The sequence below is a fragment of the Talpa europaea genome (genome assembly GCF_964194135.1).
Source record: "Talpa europaea genome assembly, chromosome: 8".
Taxonomy (NCBI): Eukaryota; Metazoa; Chordata; class Mammalia; order Eulipotyphla; family Talpidae; genus Talpa; species Talpa europaea.
In genome coordinates, this window is record NC_140075.1 from 120,419,507 (window position 1) to 120,447,159 (window position 27,653).

The 27,653-nt window shown below is 41.9% G+C and overlaps 1 protein-coding gene across 8 annotated transcripts; it reads left to right on the forward strand.

Annotated features, from left to right (window-relative positions):
• Positions 1 to 5: 5 nt before the first annotated feature.
• Positions 6 to 27,506, forward strand: ATXN3 (ataxin 3; the record flags this gene model as incomplete). 8 transcript variants are annotated; one of them, XM_084239863.1, is made up of 11 exons in its annotated part: positions 6 to 29; positions 4,151 to 4,315; positions 4,545 to 4,592; positions 6,620 to 6,705; positions 7,111 to 7,177; positions 8,623 to 8,710; positions 14,128 to 14,260; positions 14,582 to 14,748; positions 18,292 to 18,388; positions 24,422 to 24,519; positions 27,412 to 27,506. In XM_084239863.1, 11 exons carry the CDS (start codon positions 6 to 8, stop codon positions 27,504 to 27,506), a joined length of 1,068 nt encoding a protein of 355 aa, XP_084095989.1. The 8 variants fall into 8 exon arrangements, with proteins under 8 accessions (XP_084095989.1, XP_084095990.1, XP_084095991.1 ...); XM_084239864.1 differs by having other exon boundaries at positions 4,548 to 4,592; XM_084239865.1 differs by having other exon boundaries at positions 4,548 to 4,592; positions 24,422 to 24,510.
• Positions 27,507 to 27,653: the final 147 nt, after the last annotated feature.

A 27,653-nucleotide genomic window follows, 5' to 3' on the forward strand; every position in this document is an offset into this window, starting at 1 on the left:
TAAACATGGAGTCCATCTTCCACGAGAAAGTGAGTCCGTGCGCGGGCGCCCGGCGCGGGGCGGGGTGGGCGCGGGCCCGCCTCCGGGCTGCCGGGGGCCCGGGTCGCCCCGTCCCCGGCTCGGCGGGCGGAGAGGCGTCCCCGGGCAGGGAGCGCGGCGACGCCCCCGCCGCGCCCCCGCCGCACCCCCGCGCCCCCGCCGAGGCCGCGCCGGGGCCGGAGCCGGAGCCGGAGCGGGGGGGACGGGGGGACGGGCCGGGTGCTGGGGCCGGGGGCGGGGCGGGCCGGGGGCGCCTCGGGGCGAAGGGGCGGCGCGGCGCGGGCCGGCGTCGGCGCGCCCCCTTCTCTGGGGGTCGTGGGGCCCCCGCTCCCCGGGCGCGACCCGCCCCCGCCGGGACGACCGACCTTCCCGGCCCGGCCCGCGTCTCCGCGCTGCCGCGGTCTCGGCGCTGCGTCCCCCGGCGCCCCTCGGGGGCCGCGACCCGGGCCGCCCCGGCCGGCGGGCGCCGCGCTCTGCGGGGCCGGGTCGGGGTCGCCCCCGCGGCCGCCCCGCCTCCCGCGCCGCGGCCCTCCCTGCCGGCTCGACGGCCCGCGGCTGCTCCGCGCCCCCCGCCCTCGCCGGCCCGCGGCCCCGCGCTCGGGGTGCGCGCGGGGTGCCCGCCCTCCGGGCCGCCGGCCCCCAGCCCCGGGCGGGGCTCCCCGGCGCGGGCCGCGGCCTGCGGGAGGGGCCGGGGCCGAGGCGGGGGCCGGGTCCTGCGGGCGCGGAGGGGAGACGGGGCCGCGCTCTCGCGGTGTCGGGGGACCCGGTCCCCGCGGCGGGCCGGGGAGCCGGGGCCGGGCGGGAGGGGCGCCCGGTCGCGGCCGGCGGCGGTATCGGCCCGCGCGGGTCTCCGTGGGTCTCGGCGGCGGCGGCGCAACTTCTCTCGAGGCCGGCGCGGCGGAGCCGCCTGTTCCCGGGGAGCCGCGGGCGACCCTGTCCCGGCGGCCCCGCCGCGGGGTCCGGCCCGGCCCGGCCCGGCGCCCTCCGTCCAGCGCCGCGCCTGCTCGGGCGGCCGGTGCCGGCGGGGCGCGGGGGGCCCGGCGCGGCGGCGCCTTGTCCTCGGGCGACGCCGCCAGGAGGCTGCCGGCCCGGCCCGGGCGCGCGAGGCGAGGCGGTGGCGGCGCAGACCCGACGCCCGCCCGGCCCCCCGCCCGCGCCCGCGTGTCCGCGCGGAGGCTTCAGGGCGGCCTCTCCGGGCCCGCGGCGCGTGGTGGGGCGAGTCCGACCCGCTCGGCGCCCGCTGGGGGCGCGGGGCGCGCGGGCTGCCCCGGCCGCGGGAGACCCCGGGCGGCCGCGCCCCTCCGCGCGGGCGGAGCCGCTGGACGGTGTTTCGTGGTTTGGGGCCGTGTAGAGTTTTCTTCATCTTGCGGCTTTGCAGAGCGGTTTTAGATCTGGACCGAGTCACTCGGTCTTTCCTTCCATCAGACGGTGTTAGAAGAGCGGAGCCTGGGGCTGCTTCCGCGGCCGTGGCGGCGGAGCTCGCCTGGACGCGGCGGGTCACACGTGCTCTTTCACGTCTCAAGGCGCGTTTCCGTCGAGGCATCTGGAACACAGCGTGGCGCCTCCGCGGAGAGCCCGAGCCGGGGGAGCGCGGCCTGTCGGGGGCACTCTGCAGGGGCCTGTCCTCGGACAGCTGCTCTGACCGCGGCCGGGCGGCTCTCGCGGCGTGGGCTGTGTGTGTCTCGGCGGAGGGTTCTTGGCTGTCTGAACTGTGTGTGCAGCACCCAGGGGCGCCCAGATCCGAGCGCCGCGCCCCGAGCGCGCACCTGCACCAGCACCTTCACCCTCCTCCTGTGCAGCCCCTTGCCCTGTGCTGGACACTCTCGCTCCCTCCCCGGGCCTTCCCCCGCGCCTGCAGGGGTACCCACTGCCCTCTGCCCTCAGCTGTAGTTCATAGGTTAGTTCTGCCTGGTTTTGAGCTTCTGTAAGCGGCGTCATTACAGTGAACGCTCTTTTGAGTCCGTCTTTTGTCAAACATTGATTGAGTCAGGCTTTCTGCTACGAGGAGTTGCGGTTAACGCGCTCCCGTTTCTCTGTGGTGCGCCTTCATGACCGCGCTGCCGCGTGCCCGGCCACCGCGCGCGGCATGTGGGTAGTTCCTGTCTGGAGGCCGCTGCACATGGCTCGCCTGTCACCGTAGCCTCTTGTTCGCTTGACCATGGGCCGTGTTAAGCTTCAGTAGATTTGCCAAATCGTTTTCTGAAGTGGTGATACTAATTTCCACTATACCACTAGTAAATGATAGGTTTTTTTTAAAGATTTATTGATTGATTGATTGATTGACTGATAGAAGCACTGGGTACAGTCAGAAGCGCGGGAGGGTGAGAGAATCCACCAGAGCCAGAGCGGGGAGCAGAGCAGGCAGAAGGACCGAAGGACACTGCTGAGGGGAGCAGCGGGCGGCAGGAGAGGTCTGCGCGCCATGTGGGACCCTCCTCCGGTGGCCGGGGAGCAGCCGGGGATCGAACCGGCGCTGCAGAGGCCGCGGGCAGCTTCTCAGCCCAGCGCTCAACCGCTGCGCCACCGGGGAGGCCCTAAATGATAGTTTTGATATCTCTAATCCTTTCCAGCATTTTAGCCATTCTGGAGATTGTGCAGTAGTATCACATTGTGATTTTATTACACACTTTCCTGGGGGCCATTGAATTGAGTACCTTTTGTATGTTTTTTAGCCATTTTACTGTCCTCTTGTGACCTCTTGGTCTTGTCCTTTTTCCTATAGAATGTTAAGTTGGGCATCTGTCTATGTCTTGGTGATTGTGTGGGGTTGCTCCCTGGTAGTAGAAACACAACAGAAGGAAAAAAGAGATAGACACAAGTCTTCTGTCACATTGTGATGATGACTTGGTGGATAGTATCTTCTTTGGTTCTCAGTTATTTATTCTGTATGAAAATATGAAGGTAAACTTAGCTTGGCCCCTTCTCAGACTCAGTTCAGCTCAGTCTCCTTCCTGTTCCTTTATATACACGTACTCTGTGTAGTTTTCAGCAGCTGCATTTTGTTCCTAGACCATTAATTCATCAGGAAAAATAGGTGTTTTGTAAGTGTTGCTCTTTGGGGTTACCATCTGTGTAACATCTCGCTCAGGACTAAGTGCCAGAGTGTCACCCAGGGTGGATTAAGGACTAGACCCTACTGAGGAAAGTAAAAAGTTAGAGAGCTAGGGTTAGCAGAAGAAAGCATTCTCCCATCTGCCATCATTCAGTAGACCAACCCGGAGACTGGATTCGAAGGGAGAGGTGTCCTCCCTGGCTGAGTCTCCCTTCTTTACCCACCAGCATGGGAAGGCGGTGTTGTGTCAGGGTGAGCGGGATAAGCCGGCTGTTCAGTGCGAGGCCAGCTGGAGTTAAATTTGAGGTACAAGTTGTATGAAAAAAAATCTCCCAGTACCCAAAAACTCTAGGACCAAGGGAAATTGTACTCCTCTCAACTCCAGGAAGCCAGTGATCTCACGGGGAGCTGGCTCGAACCCAGTACCGCCTTGCAGCCTTGTCCAGAAGTGAGCTGCAGGGGTGTCCTTAGAAGTTTTTTTCATTGCACTGCCCACAGCACTGCGTGCCCATTGTCTGTGGAGTTCCCCAAAGACAACCCTGACCCTGTACCTGAAGTCTTCAGGAAAAGAATTTCTTACTTTATTCATTCTTAAGGGTCTTCATTTGTCATAGTTATGAAATTCCACGTGCAAAATTTAGGTTGAGGCGAGATTATCTTGTTAAAAGAACACATGTTCTCACATTAAGATCGCCTTTCAGCAGTAGTAATTTGCCACGGCATCTTCAAAGATGAATTAATATTTTAGGCACTGGAAATGAGAGACTAAATGTTTCTATAGAGTAGTTTTTAGTAAAATGTGAAATTTGGTATACTTGATACATGTTTGTTTAATATAAATCTTAAATCTTTGATCCTATAACTAAATAATTGCAGTTTCATTAATACTAGAATTATAAAGTGTTAACAGATGAAAATATATGTACTATGAATCATGCTTCCTTAAAACTAAAAAGGTTTGGTTTGACTATGTTAATGATTAAATTCCTCTTTAAGGAAAGATAATGTACAATTCTGTTTAACAAAGCGCATTTGAATTTTTTCTCTTGGAAATATTAGCAAGAAGGCTCCCTTTGTGCTCAACACTGCTTGAATAATCTGTTGCAAGGAGAATATTTTAGCCCTGTGGAGTTATCTTCAATTGCACATCAGCTAGATGAAGAAGAGAGGATGAGAATGGCAGAAGGGGGAGTTACTAGTGAAGACTATCGCACTTTTTTACAGGTATTGATTTTAAAGCCAGTACATCCCTTTTTTTTTTTTTTTTAAGTGTGGGTGCTGTTTAGAAAAGGAAGAAATAATCTTTCCATTGGGATCTGACTTAATTGTAACTGCACGTTGACTTTGTGAGGGGAAATGCACAAGATACTGTTTGAAATATACACACTAATGACAGTTTTTATCTTTCTCTCCCCACCCTCAACCCTTGTCTCGACTGCCCGTCCACATTAAGCAGCAGCCTTCTGGAAATATGGACGACAGTGGTTTTTTCTCTATTCAAGTAAGTAGTCACAAACAGGTTGTCATTGTTGCTCATGTCCCCAGCGCTATTGAAGCTCCAGGTATGGTTGATAGCATCTCTTCAGAGCCTTTCCAGTTGAATATATGGATGTGAGCTTCCAGAATTTCCTCCAGTAGATTGTGTCTAAGGGTGTAACACGATATTCCAGAGCACTAGGTTTTTATGAAGATAAACATCAAAGTTAGAATTGTAGAGTCTTCATTTTAGAGGAGCACTTTTTGAATAATTACATTCATTCTAATCAGTCACAAACTCACTATCTCTTGCATAAATTTGAGAAAATGCAACCCCTGTACCTTTCATTTAATCAGTCTTCAGGCTTGAATTCATTTGTTATATTCTGTGCCTTTGCTTTTTTTTTTGCTTTTTTTTTTTTTTTAACTTATAGCTCCCCTTGAATTCTGTTGGTGAATATATATGTCCTTGTAAGATACTTTTCCTGGTGGGTCTTCCATTCTATTTCTGACACCTCTGAGATACAGCCAGAGTTTTTTCAGTCTCTTTTTTTTCCGAATTACGTTTGTTGTGGTTAGGTAGGTTTATATCTTTGTGTCCACAGTGAGGATTATAGGGCCAAACCTCTACAAATGTCTACTTTCACATACTCCCCACCACCAGCGCCCCAACTATCCTCCATCTTGTTCCCTTGGAGCCCTTCCCTCCCCTACTATTAACCCCGGACCCCTTTGGATGCCTCATTTGTGCAGTCAAATGTTAAGACTTTGTTATTGGTTTGGTTTTGACTGATCCTTTCTTATGTTTCTCTCCATTCCACATGTAAGTGAGACCACCTGGTGTTTCTTTCTCCTTCTCATGGACTTGCATAATCCTCTCCGATTCCATCCATGTTGTTGCTAATGGGAGGAGTTTATCTTTTTTTTAAATACATACACACACACCCCACATTTTTCTGGTCTCCTCCTCTGTCCTTGGATAGACTTGTTTCCATGAGCTATTAGTTGTTGTAATTAGGACTGCAGTGAACATAAACTAAACATATCCCTTTGATTAGTGTTTTTGTATTCTGCAGGTGTATTTCCTAGGAGTGAAATTGCTGAGTCATGTGGTAGAACCATTTTCAGTATTATGAGAAATCTCCATACTGTTTTTCTTAGGGTTTGAGCCAGTTTACATTCCCACCAACAGAGTGTGAGGGTTCCTTTTTTTCCATATCCTCGCCCACCCTTAGTGTTTCTGCAGACCTGACTTGAGGGAATTGTGTCTGGAAATGCTTTTATTTGTATTCTCCTTATACTGTTCTCCTGTACTCTCATGGATTTCATTCACCAGCATTTCTGTCCAGTACCTCGTGGACTAGGCTCGGAGGCTGGGAGGGCCAGCACGTGCCATTTCCAGTTAATACAGTGCTGCCTGGTGCCAGTTAACTTTTGCCCTTTGCATTTACTTTGTCTGTGCTAGTTCCTCGTTAACTTGCTTCTCTGTTGGCTGGCGTGGAGGGTAGAGAATGAATTTTCAGAAATTTCCCATTTTTCCTCAGACAGTTTGAAATGATCAGGTTTATCTTTCTACACATTGCAAATCCATGATAGTAGAAGTTTAAAATCAACAAAAGCTTCATTTAGTTCCTCAGAAAGAACTCATTTTACTAGACATATAGTTATCATCATTGCAGACATATCAAGTTGTGAGTTGAGTATAACTTTTCTAAAGCAGGACCCATAGCAGCCAGATAATCACTTGTATATAATGGATGAGTTTTATGAATAGCACTTCCTGGATAGAAAGTACATCTGGATTTTTGAGGCTGTCACTAGAAACTGTGTGGTCCTCTTGAACATTCCAGAAACCTGGTGTAGAAACCACTTCTTTAGTGCTATGTTTGTATGTTATTTATGGAGTCAGTGATATATATACACAAACTAGCTTTATGGGCAAATTTATATAAGAAGGTACAACTTGACACAATTAACATAGCTACAATTACTTAAATTTGAAATTGAATGGTTTAGCTCATGAAATATTGCTATTTTTTCTTTTTTAAACAGGTTATAAGCAATGCCTTGAAAGTTTGGGGTTTAGAACTAATCCTATTCAACAGTCCAGAGTATCAGAGGCTCAGGATTGATCCTATGTAAGATTTTATTTTGCTTTTCTTTTTCTGAAGTTGACTTTCAGTTTATAATTTCTTAAAGGGATTAAAAAATATATTTTGAATGTTTTTAATTTCATGTTCCCTGTTTTATTCCCTGAAATTTTTCTATTCCTTTGGTAATGTTCATGAATATTTGCCCTCTGGGTATTCCTGACACCTCAGTGTCTGGCAGAGCTGATCCTTGACTAATGTGTGGTAGTTCATTTTTGCACAGTATTGCTAATCAGAGAGATTATTTTTGTAATTTTTTAAAAATCAGTGATTTTTGCATGGTAAACTTATTCCTAAATTATCATAAATTTTGCATAGTACTTGCAGGTAGGCAAACCAAATGAACGTGACTCTGATATTCAACTTAATATTTTGTATGTTTTTTTTTTCTAGAAATGAAAGGTCATTTATATGCAATTATAAAGAACACTGGTTTACAGTTAGAAAATTAGGAAAACAGGTAATCTTTCTCCTCCTTGCCTTTTTTGTTATTCTGCTTTCCATTTGCAACTGAGATGTAAGGAACTGGTGCCTCAAAGAGAAAGAAACCACGTACAGTAATCTGTGTATGTACGGGCTATCGGTCTTGACAGAGAGAAATTTACTATTTCAAAAGAGTATCAGTTTCTCGTAAGGATTAGTTTGTGACAACCATATACAATTTAACTGTATAGTAAGAAAATTCTATAATGCAAATATGATTTATGTGGATTATTATGTAATAAGCTGTTGGCTGTTAAATTTCTACATTTGTGTTCATCACAGTAGGGTCACAGGGCCTGAAACGATATCCAGCACGAATAAAGGTTTTCCCCTGTGTTTGCTTTAATATAAGATTATTCACATTCCGGATGCGATGTTAATACATGTATCTACATGAAATCATTTCTGTGTTATTTATTTGAGTTTTAAAAGCACAGGTTTATTGGGAAAAGGAGAAAAAGAGAGGCACTTGCCTAGTCTCAGGCGGGCAGGGGAGATGCCTCATTTCCGTTTGTATGTTTGTTTGTTTGTTTGTTTGTTTTTAAAGAACATGTAGTGTGTCTTGAGCAAGTCATTTTTAAGATCAATAAATGTACATAAAATGTTATTTTTAAAAATAATTACCAGTGATCTTTGTATATACTATTTTTGAAGCAATCTTTTAAAAGTCCTTTTTATTAGAAGTTTAATGTTTAAAAAAGGATTTTTGAAAATGGCCTCATGTAGGGCCTCCTTGGTGGCCTAGGGGTTAAGTCTCAGAGTTATCACAGATGACTACAGCCTGAGTTCAGTCATCTGCCAGGGAGTTAACCATTGTGCAGCAGACCTCTGCTGTCTCTCCCACTGCTCCCCTCAGCAGTGTATTTCAGTAAATCCAACTGTTGTGCTTCCCTCTCTGTCTCTGGTGACTCCTCTCACCCCCCACACCTCTGGCCTACACCCCAGTTCTTCTACACTAAAATAAAATAATCTTTTAATAAATTAAAAAGCACTTAACATTTGTAAATCTGTAACATTCTATTTCAGTTCTTAAAATCACATTAAGTTAAAAATCTGAGTTTTTAGTGTTTAGATAATGTTACTGAGTTTAGATTATTTACTTTTTTTTTTTTTTTTAAGATTTTATTTATTTTTGTATAGAAGAACTAGGGTGTAGACCAGAGGTGCAAGGGGTGAGAGGATTCACCAGAGAACAGGCAGATCTACTGAAATATACTGCTGAGGGGAGCAGCGGGCTAGACAAGAGAGATATGTGGGTTGACTCTCTGGCCAGGGATCAAATTCAGGCTGTGGTGGCAGTAGTGTTGAGACTTAATCCCTTGGCCAACCGGGAGGCCTAGAGTTACATTTATTCTTAATGTGCAAAACTTCATTACTTACAATGTACACTAACTTATATACTGGCAATTTTTTTTTTTTCAGTGGTTCAACTTGAATTCTCTCTTGACGGGTCCAGAATTAATATCAGATACATATCTTGCACTTTTCTTGGCTCAATTACAGCAGGAAGGTAAATAAAGACTAAAAATTTTGTGATGTTACCTTTCGAAGTAGTTTATAAAACTACCTTAGGGGGGCCTCCCTGGTGGCTCAGGGGTTAAAGACACAATGCTGTTAAGTTATGGACAGCCACTGCAACATGAGCTCTATCCCAACCAGGGAGCTGACCCACATGGCACAGCCAACCTCACCTGTCTTGCTTGCTGCTCCCCTCAGCAGTGTGTTTCAGTAGATCTGCCTGTTCTGCTCCCCACTCTGTCTCTGGTGAATCCTCTCACCTCCCACATCTCTGGACTACACTATAGTTCTTGTATGCATAAATAAATAAATCTTTAAAAAAAAAAACTTTCTTAGGTGTGAGTGTAACGGTACTGTTTTCATGAAAACATTTTTTTTTTCTTTTCTGTATTACTCCTGTCATTAGCAAAATAATAATTATTTTCATTGATTAAAAAGAGAAAAGCCTTTTAACTCTAGGAAATTCCAGCTGTCTTCCATTTTTATTTTCTACTCCATTTTATTTTCTCTAGAATAGTCTTTTGTGTGTTGTCTCTTCTTCATGAACTCATTGTAGTCACATTTTCATAACCACACATTTTCAGTATGTCACTGAAAAACCCTCAGTGTCACCAATATCATCCTTACTTGCCAATGTCTGTATTTGGTTCTCAGCCTCATCTGAGGTTATAGTTGATTATACCCTCCTTTAGACAGAGCAAGCTAAAATCTTTGTCGTTGAAAATTTCAAACCAGTAGAAAAAGAAAATGTGATGAATTCTCTTGTGCATTTCATTTAAAATCTTTAAAACTGAGGACACTTACAACTACTATACTCACAGGTAAAAAGTTGCATCACAGTGCATTAGTAATCGGAAACACTGCTCACTGTTCAGACCTCCAGTCTCCTTGGTTGTCTTTAAGTTTTTTACATTTTAATCTGGGTTAAAATAAGGTGTGTTGATTACATTTCTTAAGTCTAGCAGTAGGTTTCCTTCTTCATTTCTCCCCCCCCCCTTTTTTTTTAAAAGAAAATTGGTCATTTTTTCTGTTTCCCACAGTCGGGATTTTGCTGACTGCATTCCTGTTTTCCTCTGAGCGCCCAATCCCCAGTGTACGACTTCTTAGAGGAGCGGTTTCTAGATCAGACCAGTGAATTCTTTTCACAGCTGTTTTATTACTTGATGTCTCGTCTCTTTTTGTGATTTGAATAGCTTTGGGTGATCGAGCCCGTGATTTATTATTTCATTAAGGGTTGCAGATGATGATGTTCAGAGTCCTGTCATTCCTTCATGTGTTAGCTGGAACACTTAACTTTTCCTCATTAATTATTTGGTGGTTCTGAAGTATAGTTCATGTGGGAAAGGCAGGATAAATATTTCCTTTTATCAGTTTTTAAAATGAGTTGGTGTCAGTGTTCTGTCTCTGAAGGTAATCCTTTTTTTTTTACTCAAATGTCGTAAAGTAATCCATTAAGATACACTTTATATTGTTTCAATTCATTATAATTATTACTCCTATTGATTGTCAGAATTGTACCAGTGAGGACCAGTCACCAACTTTTTGAAATTAACCCCACATTTCTGAAATGACCACTGTGTAACAGAAGATTCTGGGCTTACCTTGTCTATGTCCTGCCCCTTTACTACTGTCATGCAGAGCTTGATCATTGGCCTGTGTTCTGAGAACTGTGTCATTAGGTAATTTCCTTCTGACGACATCGCCTACACCACACCTAGGTGGACAACCCACAGGGACCACCCTGGTATGTGTGGTGTGTCACTGGCTGAAACATTGAGTAACACATGACTAAAAGGTGTTTTGAGGTCACAGTCTGGACTGCTCATTGCTACTGGGCTGATTATTGTGTAGTTCTTCCAATTCCTATGGAGGATTGTATGGCTTTTGCCATACTTAGAGTAAAAAAGAGTAAAAGGATACTTGTGCGCCTACAACACTATAACCTTCCTTGAAAGACTCTTCATTCTTGCCTTCTAGCCCACGGTGCTCTGGTTTTCTCGGATCCCATTGCTTGTTCTGATTCCTTTTGTGAAAATCACTCTTTCCAAAGTGAAGTAACACAGGGTCCAATCCTTGGACAACCTCCTGATGATGTGTTGCCAAGAGTTTGAAATAATCATTTCCATTTTTTTTTTTATTTTTTTTTTATTTTTTTATAAATTTTATTGTTATATTCCCCATACAATTGCAGCCCCCCATTCTGACCCCAATCCCTCCCCTCCCGCCCCCGCCCCCCTAAAAGTGTCTCTGGTTCATAGTTTTTTGTTGATTTTGATTTTCACTTTCTTATAGTTATTCATTTTCCTGGTCACTTATTTAAGTTTTCTAGATTCCTGCTATGAGTGAGACCATCCGGTATTTTTCTTTTTCTTTTTGGCTTATTTCGCTGAGCATGATCCCTTCCAGCGCCATCCATGTTGCAGCAAATTGCATGTGTTTATCTTTTTTTGAATGCTGAGTAATTATTTATTTCCAAATAAGATAGATATGCCAGCAAGTCCCAAACACTTGTCTTCCACCTAGACATGTGCTTAACACCAAACCCCTGGCTTTGCTATCTCCACTTTGAAGTCCAGAAAGCTCTTCAAAGTGACCACATCTGCAAAGAAGAGATTGTCTCCCCATGCATGCTGTCCCTTAAGTTTTCCATTAAGAACCGCTCTTCCTGTACTCTGGTTCCTGTATATTACACTAATAAAGCAGCCTCGGGGACTTTTTTTAAAAATGTGATGCACATGGTGGCTTCCCAGCAAGCTTAGAATGAAATCCAAAATCTTGAGTAAAACCTAAGATATTTGCTGTACCATGTGAACAGGACAGCATTTCTGTCCTTCATGATGCCAGCTGACATTTACTCTAGAATCCAGGGGTAATTGTACTGGCATAAAACTTGTTAAACCATCTGAACTTTGAGCATACTTGTCCTTGTAAAAAAAAACGATTTCACGTGTATTATGATTTACTGTTTTGATTAGCTGTTAATTGCCTTTTGTGTGGTCTGTCCATCCGCCAGCAGAAGGGGTGAAATGCAGCCATTTGCAGCTAAATGGAGGCAGTTCAAGAGAATGTGCAGTAAAGCAAGTCAGAAGGACAAAAACACATGCTGTGTATTTACATAGCTGACAGTTCTATAATGTGAAACGATTTCCAAAATCAGTGGGCTCAGTAAACATCCTGAGGGCTCTGCAGTTTAGGAGGGGGAGGAAAGAGCATAAGAGGGTGTATGGGCTAATGGTGGGGAAAATTTTTTTAAATAAAAAGGAGACTCCCTCTCTTTGGGGGAAAAAAAAACATTTAAGTTTCACAACAACCCCATGAGATAGATACAGTTTTTACCCACAGGTTGCAGGGGAGGACACTGAGACACAAGAGACAAATAGTAGAGCCACAAAATGAAGGAAAAAAATAAGTGGTGGTGGTTATTTAAAGATACCTTAGATGACCAAGCTCCTTTTTGTTTCTATTGCATGAAGAGAAAAAATGTGGGAGAATCAGAAGTGAGATACCCCGTTCTAGTTGATGACAATACTAGAAGGCTAGCTGATATGTAGCGAGTACTTAGCATGCAAGTGACTGAGCCAGAATTCAAACTTCAGGACTATCTGGCTTCAAAGTCCGTATGTTAAACCACTATACTGTTCTAACCACTATACTATTCTAACCACTATACTGTTCTAACCACTATACTGTTCTAACCGCTAAAATAAAAAAAAAAAAATCACACAATTTTGTCTTTGAATCATAATAATAGCTAAACAGTTGTAGAGTCAAACAGTGACTGAGACAGAGAAAGTCTGTAAGACAGAAACTAAAGGGGAAGTTAAACAGTGATTTCTATGATTCGCCAAAGCTGTGAAAAACTCTGGTAAGAATCTGATTCAAAATAAGATTGACACTAGAAAAGGTATATTAATTAAATATAGAGAAAACTGCTTGTCACTCACTTTTTTTTTTTTGCTTCCCATAATAAATTTTGTTTGTTTATTGAGGTCATTCATTTCTAGCCTTACATAAACTTCAAATATACAACTTTCTGTTTCAACACCTGTATAAATCATGTTATAATTATCAAAGGTCTGGCTTATGACAATGATAAGTTTTAAAGACCCACATATACATAGAATTAAGAGAGGGTTCTGGTATTTTGTAAAGATATAATTTGACAGCCTCTTCTAAGAAGCATTGACAGGTTTGCATTTATTTTTTTTTATTTTTTTTATTTAAATTTTATATTCCCCATACAATTACAACCCCCTTATTTTGACCCCAAGCCCTCCTTTCCCCGCTCCCCACCCCCCGTAGAGTGTCACTCACTTTTTTATCTTGTTTTTTCATCGAGGGTGACTAACTTTTTAGAGACCATACTTAAAATAGTGTTAAGCTCAGAGGATGAATGTTTTTCAGTTAATAATAACAAATAGAGTGACCTAACAACAGGGAGCTCAGATGCTGGAAACAATTGTTTGGGTGTTAGTCCCCGTTCTTCCTCATAATAACTATAAGAGCTTGTGGGTGAGGTGAAAACTTTCCTCCGCCCTCTTAGCTTCAATCCTAGAATCCCACAACTTACTAGAAATTCACAGAGGTAGTTAGAATTTGGGGTTATTAAGAAAAAGTAGTCTTTAATGCTCACAAAGGATATCCAGTAACAAGCACAGATTTTAAGAAAAATTTAAGGTAGAAACATGTAAATTGATTAAAATGACTTAGATACAGGCCACCCTTCCTCAGTTTGTATGGCATATTGATCAGGTAAAGCCTTGGCTTTCTAGAATTACATTCATAAAAACTAGACCAGGCCAATGTCATTCTTTCAAAACACAAACCACATTTTCTATATTTTGACTTCCCAGATCCTATTTTCAGTAAGGTGTGTATGTTAGCTACTTCCACAGATAATTCATTATACACAAAGTATTGCATTTATTATCTGTATCCTCATAACAGTTCTCTGAGGAAGGTACCAGTATCCCCTGTTTGATCATCGAAGACACCAGAGTGACTTACCAGTGCCCATGCAGCTCGGGAGCAGAGGGGCTGGGATTAAAGCCCAGATAGTCGGGTCCACTCCTTGCTCCTGCCCACTCCTTTAGCTGCCTCTCTCGTTATCACTCAGTGATTGCCTTCTTGGCCAAATGCTGTTTTAGTAGGGCCCTTTACAAATGTTACTTCATTTGTTGCTCATTGTTCTCTAGGAGATGGTCATTTTATAGTTGAAGAAAAAGGCTCAGAGACTAAGTCATTTGTCCTGCCAGTAAGGGTGAAAATAGTTACTTAAGCCCTGGTCTTTCTGATGCCTCAGCTTTTTTTCCCCTCCCATTTGTGCTGTGCCGCCTCTCTCTCTGATATCTATAAACTGATTTTTGAATCTCGACCTAGTTGTTTTAGTTTATTTTTACCTTTTTTTAGGTTATTCTATATTTGTTGTTAAGGGTGATCTGCCAGATTGTGAAGCTGACCAACTCCTGCAGATGATCAGGGTCCAACAGATGCATCGACCAAAACTTATTGGAGAAGAATTAGCACAATTGAAAGAACAGAGGTAAAATTAAACCTGCACTATGGAATATGTGAATTGTTTTCACGCTTGCGTCGAATGTGTGGTCCTTTTATTGTTGGTGACTGTTTTTAGACCTGTATATTTCAAGTCAAGCTTACTAGTTCAAACTAGAATTTACTCTTCGAATTTTTTAACTATTAACTTGGTTTCACAGCACAACATAATCGTTATATTATTAGACCTTATCTGCCAGAAAATGTAAAAATTCAGACTTACATAAAGTCTTTGGTTTATAAATACCTCTATGTTATACCTAAAATAAAAGATTGGTCTGCAGTTATTATAAGTGCCTTTGTTCTTCAGAGTCCAGAAAACAGATCTGGATCGAGTCTTAGAAGCAAATGATGGGTCAGTAATGTTAGACGAGGATGAGGAGGATTTGCAGAGGGCTCTGGCATTAAGTCGCCGAGAAATTGACATGGAAGATGAAGAAGCAGATCTCCGCAGGGCTATTCAGCTCAGTATGCAAGGTACAGACATTCTGACGTGTACTTTATGCATTGCTGAAGAGTTCAGATGACTTTGAGTTCTCCACAGGTCGATGCGCGGTTAGACATACCTTGACGACTACTGCAGAAGCAGCAGCTGCACGTAGCCAGCTATTCTTTCAGTGCTGTTGTGATAGGAATAACACAGTCTGTTTAGAGTAGAACTAGTTCTATTTTATTTCTGATTATTCCATTTGGTTGTAATACTGTCCTGACACAATGGCAAGCTGAGGTCATTCTTTATGAGTAGACAGTTTACCCTTCCCCAGACCAGCGATAATGTGTGCGGCTGGGCTTGAAGCAAGACCGGAACAGACACTACGGAGAGATTTTAAATAATCCAGCACTTGGTGTTGCACTCATTACAGCTGTAGCCCACTTCGGTGGACCCACAGTTTTTAGTAATATAAGCCCATCAGCAGAGGAGGGTGACTGAACTCCCCCTAGGGAATCCAGGCAGAGGTTGATGTCTGGGATGTAGCTCAGAGCGGCTTACTTAAAACCGTGTCATTTTTCAGTAGTTTTATTTTTCTCTAAGGTGAATTTGCCTTCTTGGTAATGAAGTTACTCATCAGTTCAGTTTCTTAAATATCTAAATACAGCTGCGGTTTCATATTAATATGGAGATATCCTTTTTATGCTCTGTTCTAGCCTGTGGCTTCGCATACCTATTGGCATACCTGAGAATTCCATATGACATTCAATCTTATTTTTGGCAGGTAGATTTTGACTAGTAAAACTCTGCAGGATTAGCCCAGTAATGAACAGATAGCAGCTTTTATAATTTATATTTTTGTGTATTTCACTCTTCCCACTATACTTCAGAATTTATGCAGAATATGGGTGGTACAATTAGTAAAGAACCTGGAAACATTCATAAGTTGTTATAGTACACAAATTTTCAAGAATAGAGGAATACAGAGAATGGGTTGTTTTGTAATATCCACTTTAAATTGTATCTAGAGTTCTGTACCTTTGGAAGTATAGACTCATTAACTTGGTTCTTCTTGGTTCTTCACATCCACTACATAACACATGGGTAACAACTTTGGTTGTAGTAGACACAGGTTATATTCGAAATTCTTTATTCAGATATTCCCTAAAAATTTAAGAGCTTTCCTTATATTTAAAGAATGGCAGCAGAATATTTGTTTTTTTAAAGATTTATTTATTTATTTATTTATACAAGCACTGGGTACAGTCAGAAGTGCGGGAGAGTAAGAGAATTCACCAGAGCCAGAACAGGGAACAGAACAGGCAGACTGACGAAATACACTGCTGAGGAGAGCAGCGGGCATGGCAGGAAAGGTCTGCGCGCCATGTGGGACCCTCGCCGGGGGCCGGGGTTTGAACCGGCGCTGCAGAGGCTGTGGGCAGCTTCGCAGCCCAGTGCTTAACCGCTGTGCCACCAGGGGAGGCCCAGCAGAATATTTTTAAAAAGAAAACTTTTTTTAATTATTGTGGTAACATTGGTTTACTTTGTATGATTTAGGAGACTAGGTTTACAGCCCCACGGGTGTATATGGCCACACCATAACCACCACCATACACCACTGGACTCCCTCCTCTCTCTGGCTCTACCCCTCCTGTCAGTTGCCTCAGTTGTGCAGTGAGATTATTAGGGTTTGCTTTGGTTTCATTTTGCTAGTTCCTAGGTTTCATTTCTCTATTTCACATGAGTGAAATCACGTGGTATTTGTCTTTCATTTTCTGACTTACTGAACTAACCATAATCCCCTCCAGTTCCATCCATGTTGTCATAAATGGCAAGATTTCATCTTTTTTATAGCTGAATAGTACTCCACCCTGTGTATGTACTACATCTGGATCCTTTCATCTGTCTTTGGACACTTAGGTTGGTCCCATAATTTGGTTATTGTAAATATGCTGCTCTGAACATAGGAGTGCATGTGTCCCTTTGAATTAGTGTTTTTCCATTCTTTGGATAGATACCAAGGACTGGAATTGCCAGAGTGTATGGTATATCTATTTTTAATATTTTATGGAACTTCTCTATTGTTTTCCATAGGGGTCTGATCAATCTACATTTCTATAAACAATATACAAAGTTTCCTTTATTTTTCCATACTCTGACCCACATTTACTGTTACTGTTTTGATTTTGTCCATTTTGGGTTTTTGTTTTTGTTTTTTTGATACGGGCCATTCTCACAAATGTGAGGTGGTGTCTCATTGTGGTTTTGAATTGCATTTCCCTAATAATAAGTGATGTTGAACATTTTTCTCATATGCCTATTAGCTATCTATAGGTCTTCTTTGGAGAAGTACCTATTTAGCTAGTCTACCCACATTTTGATTGGTTTCTTTGTAATTTGTTCAGTTGTATGAGTTCTTTGTAGATCTTGGATATTAGCACTTTGCCAGATGTATAATGTACAAAAATTTTCTCCCATTTGGTAGGTTATCTTTTCATTTTACTGATCATTCTTTTACTGTGCAGTAACTTCTTAGTTTGACATAGTCCCATTTATTTTCCTTGCTGTTGGGGTTGAGTCCCCAGAGATGTCACTGAAACCATGCTGTGAAATGTTTAGCTTATGTTTTCTTCTGTGTATTTTATGGATATTGGCTTTATATTCAACACTAATCTACTTCAAGTTAGTGTGTGTGTGTGTGTGTGTGTGTGTGTGTGTGTGTGAGTGACAGAGAGAAAGAGAGAGAGAAGTATAGTTTCATTTTTCTGCAAGTGACTCTCCAGTTTTCACAATGCCTTTTGTCAGAGACGTTCCATTCTCCACTGCATACCTCTTGATTCCTTTGTTATAGATTAGCTGTCGATATCAATGTGGGTTTATTTCTGGGATCTCAGCTCTATTCCATTGGTTTTTCTATATGTTTTTATTCTAATACAATGCTGGCTTTTTTTTTTTTTTTTTTAAATAGAGGCATGTTTTATTTATTTATTTGTTTGTTTTGTTCGGTGTTTTTTTTTGTTTGTTTGTTTATACACGCACTGGGTACAGTCAGAAGCGCAGGAGGGTGAGAGAGTCCACCAGAGCCAGAGCGGGGAGCAGAACAGGCAGAAGGACCGAAGTACACTGCCGAGGGGAGCAGCGGGCGGCAGGAGAGGTCTGCGCGCCATGTGGGACCCTCCTCCGGTGGCCGGGGAGCAGCCAGGGATCGAACCGGCGCCGCAGAGGTTGCGGGCAGCTTCGCAACCCCGCGCTCAACCGCTGCGCCACCGGGGAGGCCCAATACAATGCTGTTTTGATTACTATAACCTTGTAGTATAGTTTGAAATCTAGAAGTATGATCCCTCCATTTCTCTTCTTTTTTTGTCAACATTGCTGTGGCTATTTGGCACCTTTTGTAGTTCCATACAAATTTCATAATGATTGTCCTGCTTCTTTAAGAACTTCAATGAAATTTTGTTAGGGATTGTACTGAATCTGTGTAGTGCTTTGGGGTAAAATGGAGAAGAGAACTTTTTAAAAACCTGCTTTTAGCTGTAAACATATTGTTACATGTTTGTAAATAAACTGATTGTATTTTGTTCTGTTTTCAGGTAGTTCCAGAAATACATCTCAAGATACTCCACAGACAGCAGGTACACATCTTAGTTCAGAAGAGCTACGGAAGAGAAGAGAAGCCTACTTTGAAAAGTAAAGTAGTTGGTACAATATTAAATTTGCATATGTAATGTTTACTTTGGTGTTTTGTCTATTTGTAAACAGATTTCTTTGACTTAAAGTATTTATTTAGGATGCTTTTACTGCTTGAACCCTGTAAACATTGGAATATTTGTTTGTTTGTTTATTTGTTTTTGTTTGTTTGTTTTAACAAATAGCATAAAGGAATGCTTTTAAAATTTCAATTCCCAAAAGCATAAAGGAGTTAGGTCAAGTCAAGAACCAGTGCCTAATGGTCCTCTGAATGTGCTTCTTGGTTACCTGACTAACCTCTTCTGTCAGCAGGGATAAAAGCATTTTTGGTGGGGGTGCATGCTTCCAAATAGAGGTGATGGTAATTGCTTTGTTCATTGTCACTTGGAGACAAGTGAGGGCATGGCAGGACTGTGGGCATCAGGGACATTGGGTAAAACATAAATCTGAAACATCGGGTCCTAAGACCTAACTGTGTATGCCTGGCTTTGTAAGTGCTCTCAGTAGAAATTTTACCCTGTAAAAGTATCATCCTTTTCAGTGACTATCAGTCAAACTCCATCTTTTTTTTTTTTTTAAAGATTTATTTATTTATACAAGACCCAGGGTACAGGCCAGATCCGCAGGAGGGTGAGAGGATTCACCAGAGACAGAGTGGGAAACAGAACAGGCAGACTGACGAAGTACACTGCTGAGGGGAGCAGCGGGCGAGACAGGAGAGGTCTGCCTTGCCATGTGGGATCCTCGCCAGCCGGCCGGGACTGAACCCACGCTGCAGAGGCTGCGGACAGCTTCACAGCGCTGCGCTCAACTGCCTGCATTACCAGGGGAGGCCCTCAAACTCCATCTTAAAGATTATATTCAGGGGTCTCCCTGGTGGCACAAAGGGTTAAGACACAACTTATGAAGCTAACGGCAGCCACTGCAGCAGGAGTTCGATCCCTGGCCAGGAAAAAACCCTCATGGCACAGCAGACCTCTCCTGACTTGCCTGCTGCTCCCCTCAGCAGTGTGTTTCAGTCAGTCTGCCCGTTCTGTGCCCCACTCTGTCTCTGGTGAATCCTCTCACCACCCCCGCCCCCCTGCACCTCTGGCCCTTACCCCTTTCTTGTAGGTCAGAAAAAAAGGACCAGTGGTTGAACCTGGCCTGTTAATTACTATTGTTTATTATTTCATCAGTTTTGAGGTGCACATATTTCACATTTCAAAACCTCTGAAGTTGAGAAGCATCTGACAATCATAATTGACAATATTGATATCTAAAATATTGGCGCAGTTTACATTTGATGGTGTAATGAAGATAATATTTACCTTGTTTTCTGTTTTTTTTTTTTTTTTAAGTCACAACTCAGAAGTATGTGATGGAAAGTTCTGATCAACTGACATCCTCTTAATGTGAGATATTCCTAGTCTTTATTCAGTGATAGATCAATAGATTTAATTATACATAAAATTTCAAAATAGTGCTTGTTAGTGCTTTTCATTTCTATTTAAATTTTAAAATTTAATTTTTTTAATTACAATAAATTTCAAATTTATGTAAAAGTAGAGAAACCAGTGTAATGAAGGCCTATGTATCCGTTGCCCAGATTTAACAATTATTAGCATGTGGTTAGGGTTGTTTTTTATGCCCTCATCGCCATGCTTTTCTACTCTCCCTCCCCCAGTAATAACAGGTCTAAATCATCATATCTTTTATTTGTAATAATTGCAATACGTGCCTCTAAAATATGCAGGATTATTTTTTATATATAGCCAAATTATAATGTCATACAATGCAGGTAATAATACTGCATGGTAATTTTTAATGGTAATTCTGTATTACCAGTTACTTAGTGTTTATAAACTAAAAACTTAACATTCTAGAAATTTTAAGAAATATCAAAATTTAAAGAAAACCTAAATTTCCATGTTCTTATAACTAATGTCAGTGTTTGTCATATTCTCGGCTAATCGCAGTTATAAATACCCTTTTCCCATGATAGTGAATACTCTGTGTAGCAGGCTGCATGATACTTCAAAAAGTGAATGTATGATCATAACTTCCATATGAACCTTTTGATTTTTGCTATTGTGAATGAATAATGCAGCAAATTATCCTTGTACTGGTTTTGTGCTTCAGATCATTCATCATTCCTTTTAATGATTCTGAAGATGTCAGATTATTGGGTTAAAGGACTTGAGCATTTTTAAGACCTTAGTACAGATTTCTAAACTGCTTTCCAGAACAGTTCCCAAGTGGTATTTATACCCTGTTTTTTCCGTCTTTGTTGCCAGAATAAAATGTTCAAACACACATGCTTTATCGAGAAATTACAAAATTCATAAGTACACTTAAGAAAAGGAAAACATTTAAAGTATAAAAGCAAATCCCTTTTCTATTGAAAAATACATTTTGTAATTCTGGTGGATTAAAAATGTGGAAATTCCACTGGATTGAGAGAATGGCTAATGCAATAACCTCCCCTAACTACTAAGTAACTTATAATATACCCAGTACCAACAATAATTAATGAGATTTCAGGCAACCTTGTACCTTTTAAAAATACGTGAGCATTGGTATGACTCCTTCCTGATTGAAAGTAGTTGACTGGGGAGGAAGGTATATGGTGGTGGTTTTCAGCTGCAGCTTTTCATCCTCTGTCTCCTGGTTTGACCTTGAAAACATTGGTAGAAACTTGAGAATTATAGAGAATATTTTAGACTAACTAAATGTTGTTGAGAAGCCAGACTTCTTGGTATTTCTTTTTAATGTTGATTAGCATTGGTGCTTGTGGGACTCAGAGTAAAGAGAAACTAATACTTATCTTTCACTAAAATTCCTGATTACGGTGCCTGAATACGTCCTTGTCTCTCTGGTTTCCATCTTTGGGAACTTGGCTCTACGGTTATCAAGCTAACTCTTCCTAATACGTTCTCTTAACTGACCTCCTGTGCTAATTTGTTTTTCATTCACATTTTTAGTTTTTTCCCCATGTATTTTAAGCCTTATACTTAATGTAATAACCACAGTATGGATGCATCAAGTATACATAATAGAATTTTCTAGTATAAAAAATACTGTTAAAAATCTATCTATTGGAGGGCCTCCCTGATGGTGCAGGGGTTAAAGTCAGCGCTGTAACGCTATCCACAGCCACTGCAGCGTGAGTTTGATCCCTGACCAGGGAGTTGACCCACATGGTGCAGCACACCTTTCCTGTCTCGCCCGCTGCTACCCTCAGCAGTGTATTTCAGTAGATCTGTCTATTCTGCTCCCCACTCTGTCACTGGTGAATCCTATTACTCCCTGCAGCACTGGCCTGCACTCCAGTTCTTAGATGTATCAATAAAAAAATAAATCTTAAAAAAATCTGTTGGAAATTGCTTACAATTGTTAAATGGTAGTGGAGTCATATTTCTCCAGTAGTTACCTGTAAATCAGCTTATCTCTCATAAAACCCCAAGCAGAACTTTTATCCACACTGTTACTATAAAGCCTGCTTACCTCCCATGGTAGGACCAATGAAAGTGTGTATAACTATTGTGTGACTGTAAGCTAGTCCACAGATACATGTTAGCAGTGTTCTTGTTTTCTCCAGGTGTAGCTTTAAAATGATGCAAAATCTTTCTGTCTTCTCTAAAGTGTATTTCCCAACAAGGAGGAAAACAGATGCTGTTTTCATGTTCATAGATTGATTTTTTTTTTTGTGATTGTCTGATACTTAAACCACTGCTTCAGTAGAATAGCATAGTTTATCAGGGTTCTGCTTAAGAAACAGTAAGAATTTTAGGCAGAGTTACAGGTGCATATTTTAGGCCAGCCCTCCAGGATAGCACAGATCAACTTGGTGCCCACTACCCCAGTTAGGATGATGGGGAACCTGGATATTGAGTTTAAGGATAACCTGATACAGCTTTGCTCCTAGGATCAGGAGGCTGCCACCGCAATTGCCTAGACATGGGGTCGTGAAGTCTGGCCCCCCCATGGAAGCAGAATTCTGGGACTAGGACTTTCCTAGCTAGCAGAGAGGAGCCAAAGAAGCAGGAAGATGCCAGCCTCTCTCATTCAAGTGCTTTGTTGGTCACCAGAACCCTAGTTGGACTGTAGTCTAAGACACATGGTTTTTAGTTTTCTCGCCTGTCTAATGCTGAAGGCGCACTAGGAAGCAGTGAGAATGGGTGCTGCGTCCTGCTTGAACAGCTTCATACTACAGTGGTGTCACATACGAAAGGTGTCAAAATTGCTTCAAGATTGGCAGTTGATTTACTTCTTGTAGCAGATTTCCCCTCTGAAGTTGCTGTCTCGCCTACCACTCCTGTGTCTGAAGACATGCTTTCTTGAGTGGAGGGGGAGAGGGCGAGGAGCCAGAGCCATCTGATGTGCCCGGAGTTCCTCGTAACTCACAACCTGGCTTTCTCAAGCTGCATTCCAGAATTAGGGTGTGCACGCCCCACTTATAGACCTATGCAAATGTTAGTATGCTGGCTCAGTGGCCAGGAGGGAGAGGTTGCAATTACCACTAGTTGAATTTTCTTTGTTGTTCATATTAAAACCTAAGATTAAGAGGAAACCTTGGAAGCATATGTGCTATTATTCTGTTGATAGTGTTACTGCTAATTTAAGAATTCTTGTTCCTTTAAAAATCCTTATATGGGGCCTCCCCGGTGGCACAGTGGTTGAGCGCTGGGTTGCGAAGCTGTCCGCCGCCTCTGTGGCGCCGGTTCGATCCCCGGCTGCTCCCTGGCCACTGGAGGAGGGTCCCACATGGCGCGCAGACCTCTCCTGCTGCCCGCTGCTCCCCTCAGCAGTGTACTTCGGTCCTTCTGCCTGTTCTGCTCCCCACTCTGGCTCTGGTGAATTCTCTCACCCTCCCGCGCTTCTGACTGTGCACAGTGCATGTATAAACAAAACAAACAAACAAACAAATAAATAAATAAATAAATACATGCCTCTATTACAAAAAAAAAAAATCCTTATATGCATTTTTTTTAAAACGATGGCTTCTCACTCAGATGGTCACGGTTCTGTTTTTTTTTTATTTTCAGCATGTATGTATGTGTATATATAGATGTATATGTATATATGAAATGATTATAGATTAAATAATAGCAGAAAGTTCATAGAGCTCCTGTGCCCTTGACTCAGATTCCCCAATTGTAGACATTTCTGAATCATTTGAGAATAACTTGCAGATATGATTTCCCATTACATCTTAATACTTCAATGGATATGTTCTAAGTACAAGGACACTCTCTTACATATTTGTCATAATCATGTTTTATTTTTAAATATGTATTTTTATGATACTGTCTCTTTTGAAATAAATACAAGGAGAACTTATTTTAATATAATAGCTATTACTGACGCTTTGCAATGTGTGTTAAGTAGTTCTAGTTTTTTTCATTCATCAAGTATTTTGTCAGTGTCTACTATGAGAGAGGCCCAGTTTTAGTCACTGGGGAAAAAGGATAAGGTTTGCATTCTTATTAATTTACACTCTAAGGAGGGAAACACAGGGAAAATTCAGATGGTAACAGTGTACACAGCAAATTAAAATGAAGGGACAGTGAGACTGCAGGTGACTAGGTAGCGGGTCAGGTTAGGCCTCTCTCTGGAGATCGGTGCGCTCACATCTGAGCGACCAGAGGGAACTAGCCATGGAAAGAGCTTGATAATTCTTTGGTGATTTGAGATGCTTTGTCTTCTCAAAGGTACTTATTTTCACTGATTTCCAACAATATTAAGGATCTGTAAACCAACAAATTTTACATAAACATAGCTGCCAGTGGATCCTTTGGTACAGTGGGTTATTTTGTGGCATCTGACAAAAAATTATATATGTAGGTTTTCTGGGACCAACACTGTGATACTTTTAGGGTGTGTGTGTGAGAGAGACACTGATTGCTCTGTTTTCTTTTTTGTGGTGTTCGTGCTGGTGACTCATGTTTCATGGAACCACTTATTTACCGTGTGCATAGTTTTTCTCGTGGCATACTTATTCTTGGGTTTTGGTTTTTTTTTTTAATGTACATTCACTTTTTAATATTTCAGGCAGCAGCAGCAGCAACAACAACAGGATCTACCAGGTCAGCTTTCACATCCTTGTGAAAGGCCAACCACAAGTTCAGGAGCACTTGGCAGTGAACTCGGTACGCTTCTCTGACCATACATCACATTCATGACCTCTGTATTCTGTTTGACACACAGGCACCATTTGATTTTTTTACTATATAGGGTTTTTCCCTCCTGTTTAATTGTACTGAAACTCTTGAATCAATTTGTGTTCTAATTTCTCTGAGTAAAGAGCAGGCAGAATAAATCACTGGCGAATGTTTCATTTTAAAATTATAAAATAATAAATGCAATATCATGGTAGTAACAAGACATCCCCTACCCCCCAGAACAGAGTTATCAGTAGAGGACAGTGGGTAGCCAGGACAGTGATCTCATACACCGTCCCTTTGTCTGGCAGCAGCCAGGCCTCATCCCTTTAGCCCCTCCACTGCTGTGTCATCAGCCTGCTAAAAGAGAAGATTCAGCTAAGGTTCAAAGTCTTGTAACATAATTCCCAAAATGTTCAGGATTCAATCGAAAAACACATGATAACACAAGACAGGAAAGTTTCAACTTGAATGACAAAAGACAGTCAATAGACACCATTACTGAGATGACACAGATACTAGAATTATCTGACCAGGAGTTTTAAAATAGCCTTCTTAAAAAGTCTATAATGAACAATTATGAACACAATTGAAACAAAGGAAAAAACAGAAAACCTTAGAAAAGAAGAATCTATAAAGAACTAAGTAGAAGTTTTAAAACTGAAAAAGAACAACTGAAATTTTAAAATTCAGTGAATGGACCCAACAGGTAAATGAAAGGACAGAGGAAAGAATCAGTGAACTTGAAGATAGAGTAATAGAACTTAGTCATTCTAAGCAACAGAATTAGAAGACAAAATGAACAGAAGCTTAGAGAGCTATGGGACCATAATAAAAGATGTAACATTTGTGCCAGGGGAGCTCCAGGAGATGAGAAAGAGGCTGGAGGCAATAGACACCTACAGATTTAAGAAAGCTGAGTGAATCTCATGGAGGACAAATCCAAAGAAATCCATGCCAAAACATATCATAGTCTAACTTTTGAAAATTGAAGACAAAATTCAGAAAATTTTGAAACCAATTAAGAAACACTGTACTGACCACGCCTTCCTCTAGCCCAAGTGACCTCCAGCCTCATTCTTCTGAAAATAAACCCCTGACTGCTCCTGGTGCCCCAGGACTGTGCCATGTGTGCCCAGGGCTGCGTCTGCAAAGGGGCACAAGACAGGTGCAGCTGCTCTGCCTGAAGTCAGCAACACTCAGCTCCCGGATGTAAACAGCCACGTGTACAAACCTGCATTATTTCACGTCACATCTTACCCTGTTTTCTTTGATCCTTTTCCTATGAAATAAGTAAATGATAATAAAAGTCATTGACATTTTAAAAAGAAAAGAGAGAGAAACCCCCATAGCAGTTTTTATGATAACAGATTTTTTATCTGAAATCCGGGAGGTGAGAAAGTAGTAGTACGTTGCAACGGCTCAAAAAGAACTCAACCCAGAATTCTATATTCGATGACTATTTCTTCTAGGAGTGAAAGGGAAAATTAATTCACCAACAGACATACCCTAAAGATTACTAAAGGAAGTTCTCTAAACAGAAATGATAAAAGAAATCTTGGAAATTCAGGAAGAAAAAAAACAACAGTGAAAATATGGGTTAACACAATAGTCTTTCCTCTCTGAGTTTTCTTAGAGTTACTAATTGAAGCAAGAGTTATAACATGGATTTGACTTTTAGGATACATACATACATACATATTTATATAAATAAAAGATTTTCAAGCCAATTATATTGTAAATGGGGGAGAGAAAAGAACTAAGATTTCTGCCCTTCATTTTAATTGGTACAGCCACTCTGGTAAATAATTTGGCAGTTTCTTTAAAAACTGAATGTTCACTGACCATACAACCCAGCATTTATCCCAGAGAAATGAAGACATTGTCAGTGCAAAAACCTGTGCCCTAATGTTCATAGCAGCTTTATTTGTTATAATTAAAAACTAGAAACAACCAAAATATCCTGTAGAAGGTGGATAAACTGTAACGTGTGCATACCATAGATGACTACTAGGGATTCAGAAGGAGCCAATTGTTGATACATGAGTGAATCCTCAGGAGTCTCAAAAGGTTGCGGTGTGAATCTTTGTGTAACATTTTAAAAAGGACAAATTTATAGTGATGGAGAACACATGAGTGATTGCCTACAGCTAGGAAAAGTGGGAGAAGAGAAGTTGGTGTGACTGTAAAAGGATAACAGGAGGGCGATCGCGAGTATTCACAGCTCCCTGTCTTTGTTGTGCTGGTGGTGGTTCAACAAATCTATACATACATGTAACCTATCTCAGTGGTATGTGATGTCGCTTCCCAGGCTTTCTTTGAGTTCTCGTTGTGTCTGAAGTGTACAGTAGGACCTCTCTGAACTATCTTTACAACTTTGTGTGAATAATTATTTCAAAACAGTCTATTTAAGGAACAAATGGTTGATATATACAAGAAAGGGAAATTGTCATTCACTTAATAATGTGTTTGTTTTGAAATGCCAAATAAATTCATCATGTTAAGGGAAAGACGCCATGTTCAGGAGGCTACGTACATGTTGTATGATTCCATTTATGTTAGCATGCAGGAAAAGGCAAAACCATAGGGCAGAAAACACGCCAGTGGTTGCCTCGGATTCCAGTTTGGGGACTGACCACCAAGGCGCAGTAATGGGTAATGAAATGGTCTGGATCTGACCGGTGGTGTCTGTATAGCTCTGCATTTGTCAAAGCTTCCATAAGCACACACTCTTACAGAAAAGTGAATTTTACTGTATGTAAAATTCAAAAAAGGAAACTCTTATTAGTCAGATAGAAATACATTTTCTAGGAGCTTACTTTTGCTGACTTGGAAAAATTTCCAGAAATTCTAAGAATTATGTCTTTTCTTTCCCAACAGGTGATACGATGAGTGAAGAAGACATGCTTCAGGCAGCTGTGACCATGTCTTTAGAAACTGTTAGAAACAATTTCAAAACAGATGGAAAAAAATAATACCCTTTATAAATCATTTAGATATTCATACTTTTCAACATTATCCTGTGTGATTGCAGCATACGGTCCATTTTGGTAATGTGTCAAAGAGAACACAGTTCAACAGAGGAAATAAGGCCTTTAGGTGGTTTGCAAACAAAAATATGA